The sequence below is a fragment of the Myotis myotis genome, unplaced genomic scaffold, assembly GCF_014108235.1.
Source record: "Myotis myotis isolate mMyoMyo1 unplaced genomic scaffold, mMyoMyo1.p scaffold_m19_p_4, whole genome shotgun sequence".
NCBI classification, from domain to species: Eukaryota; Metazoa; Chordata; class Mammalia; order Chiroptera; family Vespertilionidae; genus Myotis; species Myotis myotis.
Genome location: NW_023416346.1, coordinates 46,160 through 60,689, shown reverse-complemented (window position 1 = coordinate 60,689; position 14,530 = coordinate 46,160). Strand labels below are relative to the sequence as shown.

Below are 14,530 nucleotides of genomic sequence, written 5' to 3'. Positions count from 1 at the left end.
AAGAGCCTCCTCCTTGGATCCTTAGATCCAAGACCATCCAGTGGTCTTAGTGGGACCATCCAGATTACAACTCTTCAGATCCATAAGGGACACATTCAGGGGGCAGACTCAGTGAGCACCAAAGCCCCACTGAAGCAAGTCTTGCCCCATAAGGGTGTCTTCAGCACAGAAGTTCTCCCACTGCAGATACAGCCGATTCTCACTGTCAATTGGCCTGGAGGTCAATTCCTCCCAGTGATACCTACAACAATCAAGGCTTAACTACAACAAGACTGTGCACAAAGCCCACAAGGGGGTGCACCAAGAGTGTCCACCTCAGGTAATTGGGGAGGCTGAGCCACTGGGCCCTATCCGACACCTAGCACACAAAGCCACTCTACCAATACAGGGAAGCATAAAAAAATGCAGAGACAAAGAAACAGGACAAAAATGACAGAAATAGAGGAAAGCAAATGACTAGATATAGAGTTCAAAACCACACTTTTAAGGTTTTTCAAGAATTTTCTAGAAACCACCCATAAACTTAATGAGAACCTCAAGAAATCTAATGAGACCCTTGATGTTGTGATAAAGGACCAACTAGAAATTAAGCATACACTGACTGAAATAAAGAATATTATACAGACCCCCCAACAGCAGACTAGAGGATTGCAAGAATCAAGTCAAAGATTTGATATACGAAGAAGCAAAAAACACCCAACCTGAAAAGCAAAATGAAAAAAGAATCCAAAAATATGAAGATAGTGTAAGGAGCCTTTGGGACAACTTCAAGCATACCAACATCTGAATTATAGGGGTGCCAGAAGAAGAGAGAGAGCAAGATATTGAAAACCTATTTGAAGAAATAATGACAGAAAACTTCCCCTACCTGGTGAAAGAAATAGACTTACAAGTCCAGGAAGCCCAGAGAACCCCAAACAAAAGGAATCCAAAGAGGACCACACCAAGACACATCATCATTAAAATGCCAAGAGCAAAAGACAAAAGAGAGAATCCTAAAAGCAGCAAGAGAAAGAAACTCAGTCACCTACAAGGGAGTACCCATACGACTGTCAGCTGATTTCTCAACAGAAACTTTGCAGGCCAGAAGGGAGTGGCAAGAAATATTCAAAGTGATGAATGCCAAGAACCTACAACCAAGATTACTTTATCCAGCAAAGTTATCATTCAGAATTGAAGGTCAGAAAAAGAGCTTCACAGATAAGGAAAAGCTAAAGGAGTTCATCACCACCAAACCAGTATTATATGAAATGCTGTAAGGTATCTTTTAAGAAGAGGAAGAAGAAGAGAAAGGTAAAGATACAAATTATGAACAACAAATACACATCTATCAACAAGTGAATCTAAGAATCAAGTGAATAAATTATCTGATGAACAGAATAAACTGGTGAATATAATAGAATCAGGGGCATAGAAAGGGAGTGGACTGACTATTCTCAGGGGGGAAAGGGGTTTGGAGGGTGGGAAGAGACTGGACAAAAATTGTACACCTATGGATGAGAACAGTGGGTGGCGGGGGTAAGGGCAGAGGGTGGGATGGGAACTGGGTGGAGGGGAGCTATGGGGGAAAAACAGAGGAACAACTTTAATAACCTGATCAATAAAGATTCAATTTAAAAAATTAAAAAAAAATAAAGACACAGTTGTGGGCATGGTCGCTGTCTCTCAGAGAATCAGTGTCCCACCGAGACCCAGCTTTCATTCTCTAGTCTGTCTTTTCTAAGCCTTTCAACCGCCTCCACTCAGGTTCACCCTTGGCTGTACTGATGCGGCACACTTAAGATATGCCTCTAAGCTACGAGGGCGGATTCCTGCCTCAAACCTCGCCCTTACTGGAAACAGCTCCAGAAAACAGCTCGGGGGAGGGTGTAGCTGTTTCCAAGACAACCCCTGCAGGACTACTTCCTTTCAGTTGGTCATGCCTTAGGTCGTGATGTTACATGCAGGGTTTTTATCTAAGTAGAATATATACTAATAAAAGAGAAACATGGTAATTGGCCTATGACCGCTACCCATCCCATTGGCTAATCAGCGAGATATGCAAATTAACTGACAGCCAAGATGGCGACCAGCAGCCAGGCAGCTTAAACTGAACATGAGGCTTGCTTGCTTCAGTGATGGTGGACTCCAACGTTCCCCGCCTGCTGCTGCAGGCCTCTGAGCGGGCAGTTTGAAACATAGTAACATAGAGAAGCTAAAAAAAAACTCCAGAAACCTTCTTTCAGTGAGCCGGGATCTCAGAGCTGGAGTTGATACAGAGTTTCGATTGTAGAACACAAACAAGTCTGGGCCTGAGGGTTTCCGCTTTCCCAGCAGCAGAGGCCACAGAGCTGGAGCCACAGCTAAAGCTGGCCCAGAATAAAAAAAAAGAAAAAAAGGAGCGGTTGGGAGCTTCAGTCACCTGACAGCCTGAAAACAGCCCTCAGCCCCTCACCCAGGCTGGCCAGGCACCCCAGTGGGGACCCCCACCCTGACCCAGGACACCCTTCAGGGCAAACCAGCTGGCCCCCACCCATGCACCAGGCCTCTATGCTATATAGTAAAAGGGTAATATGCCTCCCAGCACCGGGATCAGCATGACAGGGGGCAGCGCCCAAACCCCCTGATCGGCCCTGCTCTGTGGGTGATAGAGGGCGGCGCCCCAACCCGCTGATCCGCCCTGCTCTGTGTGTGACAGGGGACGGTGCCACAACTCCCCTATCAGCCCTACTCTGTGCATGACAGGGGGGAGCTCCCCAACACCCTGATGGGCCCTGCTCTGTGTGTGACAGGGGGCAGCACCCCAACCCCCTGATTGGCCCTGCTCTGTGCGTGACGGGGGTGGCGCCGCAACCTCCCCATCGACCCTGCCTTGAGTGTGACAGGGGGCAGTGCCCCAACCCCCCAATCGGTCCTACCCTGAGCGTGACTGAGTGTGGCATCGCAACCTCCCGATCCGCCCTGCTCTGTGCATGACAGGGGGCGGCGCCCCAACCCCCCAATCTGCCCTGCTCTGAGCCCGACCAGGGGCTGCACCTAGGGATTGGGCCTGTCCTCTGCCACCCGGGAGCAGGCCTAAGCCAGCAGGTCGTTATCTCCTGAGGGGTCCCAGACTTCGAGAGGGCACAGGCCAGGCTGAGGGACCCCCCCCTCCCCACCAAGTGCACAAATTTTTGTGCACTGGGCCTCTAGTATACACTAATAAAAGACAAAGATGCTAATTGACCATACCTTTGCTATGCCCCAAGCCACACCCACCAGCCAATCAGAGTGACTATATGCAAATTAACCCAACCAAGATGGCGGCCGACAACTATGGAGCTGGAGCAAGAAGGAGGCTTGGTTGCCCAGGGGATGGAGGAAGCCAAGCTTCCCCCCTTCCCTGAGCTGGCTGTGGCCTCCACTCATGGCAACAGAGTTTCAATTATAGAAGACAAATAAAACCCAAATACCTGCCTCCAGCCGGCCTCCACTGGGAGCTTGGGTGGCTGGGGGCTGTGGCCAGCCTGCAAACAGCCATCAGCACCTCACCCAGGCTGGCCACACCCTCATGGGGTGAGGGTCCCCATTGAGGGGCTTCGCCAGCCTGAAAACATCCCTCAGCCCCTCACCCAGACTGGCCCGGCACCGCAGCATGACCCCCCACCCTGAAGGGGCTGTGACCAATCTTCAAACAGCCATCAGCCCCTCACCCAGGATGGCCACACACCCCAGTGGGGACTCCCACCCTGAAGGGGCTATGGCCAGCCTGCAAACAGCCATCAGCCCCTCACCCAGGCTGGCCAGGCACTCCTATATAATAAAAGGATAATATGCAAATTGACCCTAACAGCAGAAAGACTAGGAATGACTGGTCACTATGACACACACTGACCACCAGGGGGCAGATGCTCAGTGCAGGAGCTGCTTCCTGGTGGTCAGTGCACTCCCACAACGGGAGCTCTGCTCAGCCACAAACCAGGCTGATGGCTGCCAGTACAGCGGTGGTGGTGGGAGCCTCTCCTGCCTCCTCAGCAGGGCTAAGGGTGTCTGACTGCAGCTTAGGCCTGCTCCCTGCTGGCAAGTGGACATCCCCCAAGGGCTCCCGGGCTCCCGGGCTCTCAGAGGGATGTCTGACTGCCAGCTTAGGCCCAGTCCCCCAGGGAGCAGGCCTAAGCCAGCAGGTGGTCATCCCCTGAGGGGTCCCAGACTGTGCTGTGAGAGGGCACAGGCCAGGCTGCGGGACCCCCGTGAGTGCACAAATATTTGTGCACTGGGCCTCTAATATATATATATATATATATATACATTCTTGTGGCAGGCCTCTTGGGTTGGGTTTTGTAGTCAATTAGAGTGGGGCTTGTAAGATTACTGTTTAACTAGATACTATCCCCCAGGGAGAGGGCCTAAGCCATCAGGTGGTCATCCCCTGAGGGGTCCCAGACTGCGAGAGGGAACAGGCCAGCTGAGGGACCACCCCCCAAGTGCACAAATTTTTGTGCACCAGTGGAACAGGGGGTCCCTCTGGGGTGAGGACGACGGAGCCCAATGCACTAGGGTGCTTGCATGCATGATTCCGGAGACCAGGTTCAGAGACACAGATCTAAGTTTATTGAGGAAGTACAGTCGTATAAAAAGGGGTAAGCAGCCAATAGAACAGGAACACGCTTGCTATGTTATCCAATGGGGGTGAGGGTCGGGGCTAAGAGTAGGTGGCTCTTGGAGATTTGCCAGAAGGGCGTTGCCACTTCCTGGTGTGCCAAGGAAGCATGTATGCTAGAGTGCGCTCATAGCATTGCATTGGCCACAGCACTGAGATAAATTTATTGAGCTTTGCCCACACACCGGGCCTCTAGTATATATATATATTCTTGTGGCAGGCCCCTCGGGGTGGTCTTTGTAGTCAGTTAGAATGGGGCTTGTAAGATTACTGTTTAACTAGATACTCAACTAGGCTGTAAGCCCCCAAAGTTGCCCCCCTATTTTCCTTCTTACTTGAAATATCACATTTTCTTCATGGCAGAAAATAACTCTCATGTATATTTTGGTAAATTATAACTATAAATAATTCTAGTTTACTTGTAAGTCTTGATAAAAACAATCTATCTACATAAGGTAAATAAACTTTATACAAAACTCAAAAAAAAAAATGAGAAAACTAATACACTTACCTACTGTTGAGAGTGGCTTCTTGAGACCACCCAGTGAATAATTGCTTGCAACTGAATCTTTATCTCGGGGCCCACTTCTTACACATATGGTTCTGTGTGTCATCATAAGCTAGGTGGAGCCAGAACAAATAGACTATTTCTTTTTTTCTTTTTATTTTTTTTTTAAGTTGTTACAGGCTCAAGGACACTAAGATTCTCTGAAAAGGAAGTCAAGACTTGGGGTGGTGAACACACAATACAACATATAGAAGATGTAGTATAGTATTATACACCTGAAACCTATATCATTCTATTAACCAATGTCACCCCAGTAAATTCAATGAAAATGTTTAAAAAAAGGAAATCAAGTTGTTTCTCCTGCTTTTTAATTAGGCAGGAGTCTAAATCTAATGAGGTGAAAGCTACTGGGTCTCACCTCTGGATGAGCAATCTGAGGAGTCCTATAAAATTTATTCATTTATTATTTTTTTAAATAATTCCTTACTGTTGAAAGTATTACATATGTCCCCTTTTTCCCCCATTGACCCTCTCCATCCTCCCCCCCTTCCCTCCACAGGCCCTCACCACCCCATTGTCTGTGTCTATGGGCCATGAATATATGCAACAAGAATAAGTAGACCATGTCTGACTGATCTGGCCTTTTCTAATCACAGCTATGAATATTAATGTGGGAGTCAGAACAGCTGCAGCACTTCTGGATCAGTTTTATGAGAAAAGGAGAATCCTCATTGTGTCTACACCCACAGCCCGAAACTTGCTCTACAGGCTGCAGCTGGGAATGCTACAGGTAAGTTCCTGAGACAAAGACAAGGAAGGGACCTCTAATAGGAAGGAAGGACCCAGTTGTTTAATGAAAAATAAAGGCCAGCAAGATATTTAACTCTAACAGGAAGAGAAGAAAAGAGCAAGAATTTTTTTAAAAAATGTGCCCAATCTTTATCCTATCTAATAAAGAGGTAATATGCAAATTCACTATCACTCCAACACACAAGATGGCCACCACAAGATGGCTGGCAGGGGAGGGCAGTTGGGCGGGACCAAGCCTGCAAGGGTGGGCAGCTGGGGGGGGGAACCAAGTTGGCAGGGGAGGGCAGTTGGGGGGGGACCAAGCCTGCAAGGGTGGGCAGCTGGGGGGGGGGACCAAGTTGGCAGGGGAGGGCAGTTGGGGGGGAGCAGGCCTGCAGGGGAAGGCATTTGGGGGGGACCAGGCCTGCAGGCGAAGGCAGTTAGGGGCAACCAGACCTGCAGGGGAGGGCAGTTGGGGGAACCAGGCCAGCAGGGGAAGGCAGTTGGGGGGACCAGGCCTGCAGGGGAGGGCAGTTAGGGGCGACCAGGCCTACAGGGGAGGGCAGTTGGAGGGAGCCAGGCCTGCAGGGGAAGGCAGTTGGGGGGACCAGGCCTGCAGGGGAGGGCAGTTGGGGGGGGGGGCAGGCCTGCCGTGGAGGGCAGTTGGGGGCAACCAGGCCAACAGGAGAGGGGATTTGGAGGGGGGGGGCAGGCCTGCAGGGGAGGGCAGTTAGAGGAAATCAGGCCAGCAGGGGAACAGTTAGGCATCGATCAGGCTGGCAGGGGAGTTGCTAGGGGGGTGATCAGGCTGGCAGGCAGGTGAGCAGTTGGGAGCCAGCAGTCCTGGATTGTGAGAGGGATGTCCGACTGCCCTTTAGGCCTGATTCCAGTCAGACATCCCTTGAGGGGTCCAAGATTAGAGAGGATACAGGCTGGGCTGAGGGACACATGCCCCCCCCCCCAGTGCACGGATTTTGTGCACCGGGCCTCTAGTTGAGATATAATTGACATTGTGTAAGTTTAAAGTGTACAATGTCTTCATTTGATACATTTGTATATTGCAAAATGATTACCACCATAGGTTAGCTAACATCTTCATCACGTCACATAACTGCCATTTTTTTTTTTTATGGTAAGAATATTTAAGATCTACTCTCTTAGCAACTTTGAAATACATTGAACAGTTCTATTAATTAAAATGACCATGCTGTACATTAGATCCCCAGAAGTTATTCATTTTAAAACTGGAAGTTTGTGACCAACATCTCCCCATTTCCCCCATACCCCTGCCCCTGGTACCCACCATTCCAGTCTGTTTCTATGAATTTGACTTTTATAGGTTCCATATATAAATGAGATCATATAGTATAAAAAAAAGTAAAGGCCAGTTTCAATGCTTAATCCATTTACCTTGAGCTTCAGGCACTGGTACATTAGAGTTATCATTATTCCTTTCTGGTTCTGGAGCATCACCTGATTAACATGGACTCCTTCCCAGGACAAACCCGATCATTTTTCCAATGAATGAAATTAGTTTGTCTTTACTAATGAGCCTCACTGACATGCTGTCCAGGCCCAGCCAAAAAACAATTGTCTTTGCTGAACCTGTCCAGGATATGCCCAAAAGTTTGGCTCAAGGGATAAGGGGAGTCCAGGAGCCTTCAGGCCCCAGATTCTACCCACAAACACCCCCTCACCTTTCACCTGGGAGCTCACTGGAAATGCAAATTCTCAAGCCCCATTCCAGACCTACTGGATAAGGATCTACATTTTCATTCAATCAGGTGATTCCTAAGCACCTGGAAATTTAAGGAACACTTTTGTAGGAAATGTGCCCTTCCCAGCTGTGCAAATTTTTTAACTACTAAATGAGACAAACAGTGTCTTTAAAAAGCAACTAGGGCTTGTGCTTAGGGGTGGGAGGGGCAAAGGAGAAGTCAATGGGGGGGGATGAGAAAAGGAGACATATGTAATTCTTTAAACAATAAAAAATTTAAATTAAAAGAATAATAAATAAAAAAAAACAACAACTAGAACCCTAGCCAGTTTGGCTCAGTGGATAGAGCATCGGCCTGTGGACAGAAGGGTCCCAGGTTTGATTCCAGTCAAGGGCACATACCTTGGTTGCAGGCTGCTCCCCAGTCCAGGCCCTGGTTGGGGCATGTGCAGGAGGTAACCAATCAATGTGTTTCTTTCACATCATGTTTTCTCCCTGTCTTTCCCTCTCTCTTCCACTCTCCCTAAAAATCAATGGAAAAATATCCTCAGGTGAGGATTAACAAACAAACAAACAAACAAACAAACAAACAAGTAGATACTGAAAGGATCCAGTTGGAAGTAGCTTGATTTTGTCCTTAAGCTTCTTTGCAATAAGAGTGACTAATTTGACTGAATGCTAAAGAGAGAGGCATGTGTCTTTGACAGCAATCAAACCCAGGACCCTTTAGTCCACAGGCCCACACTCTATCCACTGAGCCAAACAGGCTAGGGCTATATTTGTACTTAAACCATAGACTTCAAAGGAAGGTTTGATCAACTTACATGTTTCAGTTAGAATAACAAAAAAGTATATTTTTACCTTTCCTAAGTGGTTTTTTGTTTGTTTGTTTGTTTATTTGTTTTACCAATTCTGTCATCCAATATAGGGTTGTTTCAGTGAAATTGTCATTTAAAAAATGGTGTTCTGCCCTAGCCAGTTTGGCTCAGTGGATAGTCAGCCTGTGGATTGAAGGGTCCTGGGTTCGATTCCAGTAAAGAGCACATGCCTGGGTTTTGGCCTCGATCCCCAGTGAAAGAAACAGCTGATCCATGATTCTCTCTCATCATGGATGTTTGTATCTCTCTCTCCTTCTCCCTTCCTCTCAGAAATAAATTAAAAAGTTTTTAATGGTGTTCTAATAATTCAGGAGGTTCATATTTTTCCCCCATTATGTTACTTTGTGTTCCCTGTGGCCATTGCTGCTACTGATGAGAGACCTCCTGGCACGCGACTGAATGGGCCATGTTCCTGTGGCTCTTGCCAAGGGCCAGCTCAGAGAACTGAAACATTTTATCCTTGTTTCCCTGGCATGCTGGGTTGTGGGGACTCAGCAAGGGATGCATAGGGTGGACACAAGGTCAGGTAGAGGGACTCTGGAAAACATTTTCTCTTTGCAAAGACAAATTTAGAATCCTCTGGAGGTATTCTTGGACACTTTCTAGGAAATTTGGCTCCTGTAAAATCTTACCTCATCTGGAAAAACAGAGACTGCTACTTTGCTTAGGTTTTCAAAATTCCATTGCCAAGGCCTTTCTGGTGATTCCTCTAGGAAGGTGTTAAGGTTTTCCAGCCACTGGTTTCACCCCAGTTTTCAATTGTTTTCAGGACAGTGTGGAGTGGGCAAATAAACTTCCAAAAACTTCTCTAGCTAATGTGACTCAGTGGGTAGAGTGTAGGCCTGCGGACTAAAGGGTCCCAGGTTCAATTCCAGTCAAGGGCTCCTGCCTGGTTTGTGGGCTCGATCCCCAGTAGGGGGCGTGTAGTAGGAGCCGATCCATGATTCTCTGTCATCATTAATGTTTCTCTCTCCCTCTCCCTTCCTCTCTGAAATCAATAAAAATATATTTAAAAGAAAAAGCCAGACCAACTCTATTTCCTTCAGTCTATGGTTTGACATGGAAGTCTCTTTCTTCAGCCATGCTCACACCTTCCCTACTTTTTTTTTCTTTTCCAGCAAGCACAATGCAGCCTGGATCTTCGACATATCACTGTTGTAGAGCTGGTAGGCGTGTTCCCGACCCTCATTGGCAGGATAGGAGTGAAAATTATGTCTCCAGCCCTAGCTCTGCAGCTCAGGTAGGGGGATGTCCTGTTCTGAAATGTTCTCTCTACAAATGTACATTTTTCTGATCGGGTTCCCTGGTTTCTTTCTATTCAGTCTTGATTCCAGGTAACCTTCAATGTGTAATTGCTTTTTTCTCTTCTTTCACCCTTCCGAACAAGTGTTTTTGCTTTGTCTTTGTTCTTTTTTCCCCCCTATTGGTGGGAGTAGGATGGGTAGAGGAGAGCCTGCCCAAAAGATTTCTCCCCACCACCACCAACAAAAAACTGGATACTTCTCTTCTTAAAGATGTGTGAAAAAATTTATTTTAGATCCAGATGGCAGTATGTATGCTACCTCACAAACAATTTCTAAACTAAAAAAAAACAAACACAAAATCTGGAAAAGAGACTGAGTAGGCTCATTTTTTTCACTGGGCTGAGCTTATGCATTGCTTTCTCCTTCTTCTTCTTCTTCTTCTTCTTCTTCTTCTTCTTCTTCTTCTTCTTCTTCTTCTTCTTCTTCTTCTTCTTCTTCTTCTTCTTCTTCTTCTTCTTCTTCTTCTTCTCTTCTCTTCTTCTTCTCTTCTTCTTCTTCTTCTTCTCTCCTCTCCTCCTCCTCCTCCTCCTCCTCCTCCTCCTCCTCCTCCTTTTCCTCCTCCTCCTCCTCCTCCTCCTCCTCCTCCTCCTCCTCCTCCTCCTCCTCCTCCTTCTTCTTCTTCTTCTTCTGCTTCTTCTTCTTCTTCTTCTTCTTCGTTTTTTGTTTTTTTTTATCCTCAGGCAAGGATACTTTTTCATTGATTTTTATGGAAAGTGGAAGAGAGGGGGAAAGAGAGAGAAACATCAGTGTGAGAGAAACTCATCAATTGGTTACCTCCCACACGAGCCCAGACTAGGGGCCCGGGATGGGGAGGAGATAGAGCCCTTTACCTGAATCAAATCCCGGACCCTTTGGTTCACGGGCCCAACACTCTATCCACTGGGCCAAACTGATTAGGGCTACATTGTTTGCTTTCTTCATCTAAACATGTTTGTATTTATATAAAAATCATATTTTCTTGCATTTTTAATTCTAGTGAAGTAGAGTACAAAAACAATTGGACTTTTGAAACTGCTTCAAAATTTTTTGGGAATCATTTTAGTACAAATTATAATGAAATAAATTCAATTCCCTCTAATTGTGCTATCTTGTACTGGCTACAGAATGGACCAGAATTACAAAGTTTATAAACTTACTTCAATCAGCTTCACCTAGTCCAGGCTTTTTCAACCTTGCACTAATTTTTTTTAATATATTTTATTGATTTTTTACAGAGAGGAAGGGAGAGGGATAGAGAGTTAGAAATAACGATGAGAGAGAAACATCGATCAGCTGCCTCCTGCACACTCCCTACTGGGGATGTGCCCGCAACCAAGGTACATGCCCTTGACTGGAATCGAACCTGGGACTCTTGAGTCTACAGGCCGACGCTCTATCCATTGAGCCGAACCAGTTAGGGCTCAACCTTGCACTATTGCCATTTGGCTCTGGATAGTCATTTTTGGGGGGGTGTCCTGTGCATTAGAGGATGTTAAGCAGCATCCCTGGCCTCTACCCCATTGTGACAACCAAAAATATGTCTAGACATAGCCAAATGTACCCTGTTGATAACCCACTGACCTAGATCTAGTGCCTATGTGGTTGTGCAAACCTAATAAGCAAAGTTGAATTGATTCCAACTTAATGCAAAATATCCGTTAGCTTTGTTGTACATGACTCGTAGCAACAACTGGTACATGGCACATTGCAGGTCTACTGATTTCTTGCCCATTATAATCTAAAGCAGTGCTATTCAACCTTCTATGGGCATGCCTGTCATCTTCGGATCTTGCTAATAATGCAGATCCTAACTAAATCAGTAGGCTTGGGTGGGGAGTGTGGGATTGTCCATTTCTTTCTTTCTTTCTTTTTTTTTTTCAAAACAAAGCTAAGCATTTATTAAATTATTATAATGCTTCCAGCACAGTCTTCATCATTTTACACACTCCATTTCATTTAATCCTTACAACAGACCTAGGAAAGGAGGTAGTATTATTCAGGCTTAGAGGCTAAGGTGTTTAAAACCATAATTCTAACCCTTCTGTCCACACCAGCAAATAACACCCCCCATTCCCCAAAAATGGGGTGAGGGAGGAATTCCCACATATGATACTGGGGAAGGACTTGTCTCCATTTCTATGAAAATGCTTTGTAAAAAGTTATTGCTTGCATAGAGAAGATTCTTGATAAATACTATTTGGGGCCACACAAACAACCATCAGGATTCAAACTCGGGCCTGTCAGATGCTCTTACATGTCTACTTATATTACTTTATAAACATCACTTCGGGGAAATAATTTTTAAAATTAATCTTTATTGTTGAAAGTATTACATATATCCTCTTTTCTCCCTCAATTGACCCCCTCCAGCCTGCCCCCTCTCACTGCTCCATTGTCTGTGTCCTTGTGTTATACATATATGCATACAAGGTTGTTGGTTGATTACCTCCCACCCACCCACCCTCCCCCACCTTCCCTCTGAGGTTGGGATTCTCCATTTCTAACAAGATTCCATGTAATGGGCCACACTTTGTGTAGCAAGGGTCTCAAGGCTGATTCAGTCCTCCATGGTATGAAGCTTTTCTCTGCACACAGTACCACTATAGGGCTCTGATTGGTCCACCAGAACCTTTGGGAGTCAGGTTTGATATATTCTTCCCTCTCTCTCTCTCTCTCTCGCTCTCTCTCTCTCTTTGTTCAATTATATTTTTACTAGTGGCCCAGTGCACAAAACTCATGCACATTACAAGGGAATTAATTAGAGGTGGCGGGGACACGAGCCTCATGTCCCAGGGCCAGTTGCTTGGGTCGGAGCTGTGAGCCTCATGCCTCTGGACTGGTGCAGGGGATGGGGATGCCAGCTTCATATCCCCGGGCTAGTGCCGGGGGGGGGGGGATGTGAGCCTTATGTCCCAGGCCCATTGCCAGGGGTGGGGGCATGAGCCTCATGTCTCCGGGCCGGCTCAGGGGGCAGGGATGCAGCCTGCTGATCAGTCATTTGGTGATGGTGTCCTGACCAATTTGCATATTATCCTATTATTAGATAGATTGATTTCAGAGAGGAAGGGAAAGGGAGAGATAAAAACATCAATGATGAGAAAGAATCATGAATTGGCTGCCTCCTGCATGCTGCACAGTAGGCATCAAGCCTGCAACCCGGCCATGTGCACTTGACCAGAATTGAACCTGAGACCCCGCAGTCCACAGGCCAACACTCTATCCAAACTGGCTAGGGCTTGACATATTCTTCTCTCTAAAAATAAATAAATAAATAAATAAATAAATAAATAAATAAATAAATATTGTTTTTTTTTTTAATTTCAGAAAGGAAGGGAAAGGGAGAGATAGAAACATCAATGAGAAGACAGAATCATGGATTAGTGCCTCTTGCATGCCCCCTGTTGGGGATTGATCACGCAACCAGGGCACATGCCCTGACCAGAAATCAAACCTGGGACCTGTCAGTCTGAAGACCTACACTCTATCCACTGAAACTGATGGCTAGGGCTTGACATATTCTTCTCTTTTTCTGCCCTAGGCTGTTGCTGCGAATCCCGCTCTACTCCTTCAGCATGGTGCTGGTTGATAAGCATGGCATGGACAAGGAGCGCTATGTCTCCCTGGTGACCCCTGTGACCCTCTTCAACCTGATTGACACATTCCCACTGAGGAAAGAGGAGATGGCCCTGCAAGCGGAAATGGGCCAGACGTGCAACACCTGATGTGATGGTTCCTCTCTGTGTAGTCCCTCTTCTTTTTCTACATAGTGCTAGTCACCAAAGAAACTCTTTAAACATATCCTTGATGTACAGATTTTTATTTGTAATTTTTAAATTCTATTTTATTACGACCTTTCTTTGCACTTAAAAAATGAGCACGATGCTTTCTGTACTTTGACATTTTCCAAAAAAAGATAAGACTATATTTACTATTTCTAACTTTCTTTACTCCATGATGGGCTGGCTAATTTTTGAAAGCACAATTGTACACATGCTTTTAATATGTTATTCAGTGTGACTGGTAACTTTTCTTTCATCATTTTTTATATAAAATTTTTACTAATAAAATATTTTGGAGCAAATTTGTTAAAACTCATTTTATTTTTCAAGTGCACCAGCCATACTTAGTGTGGTCAATGGTTTTAGGCCTGAAAGTTTGCCAGGCCACTTTGTCTGCAGCTGAATGGCCTCCTTGCTCTTCAGCAACACCCAGAATTCTAAAGAGAGGCCTCACTAACTGGAGGGATGGAAAGGAAGAAGACAGACAAAGAGAGCAAAGGAATGCCTTTCCTGCTGTCTGCCCCAAGATTCTAGCAAGAGATTTGCTCATTGACCTCTAAGAACCTCCTTCCCACTCAAGGGTCCCCTAACAGGCCCTGGGTAAACCCAAAGCCACAAGTGAAAACACACCTCCACCTGCTCTAGCACCCCCTGTGTTTTTCTTTACCATGCCATCTTTATTATGTACATGTTCCAACCTTAGTGGTGAGTCAGGTCTCATAAGAAAAACCAAAAATTTTTTCTATAGTGCCACATTCTAGAAAACAAAAGAAAGACTCCTAACAACTAACCTGTTGAATTGTTAGAATAAAAGTAAACAAAGCTTTGCCTAAATAAGAAAGTTGTTCTTTGCCGAAATCGGTTTGGCTCAGTGGATAGAGCGTCGGCCTGCAGACTGAAAGGTCCCAGGTTCGATTCCGGTCAAGGGCATGTACCTGGGTTGCGGGCACATCCCCAG

At 46.0% G+C, this 14,530-nt stretch overlaps 1 protein-coding gene across 4 annotated transcripts in view; it reads left to right on the top strand.

The window, feature by feature from the left end:
• SRPX (sushi repeat containing protein X-linked) overlaps positions 1-13,874 on the top strand; it is a 96,362-nt gene extending 82,488 nt beyond the window's left edge. For all 4 annotated transcript variants that reach the window (XM_036306157.1, XM_036306156.1, XM_036306155.1 and 1 more), the window contains 3 exons: positions 5,783-5,916; positions 9,629-9,750; positions 13,332-13,874. In XM_036306157.1, the coding sequence (XP_036162050.1) occupies positions 5,783-5,916; positions 9,629-9,750; positions 13,332-13,515 (440 nt within the window). In that variant the 3' untranslated portion in view covers positions 13,516-13,874. The remainder of the gene's footprint in view (positions 1-5,782; positions 5,917-9,628; positions 9,751-13,331) is intronic.
• The last annotated feature ends 656 nt before the right edge of the window (positions 13,875-14,530 follow it).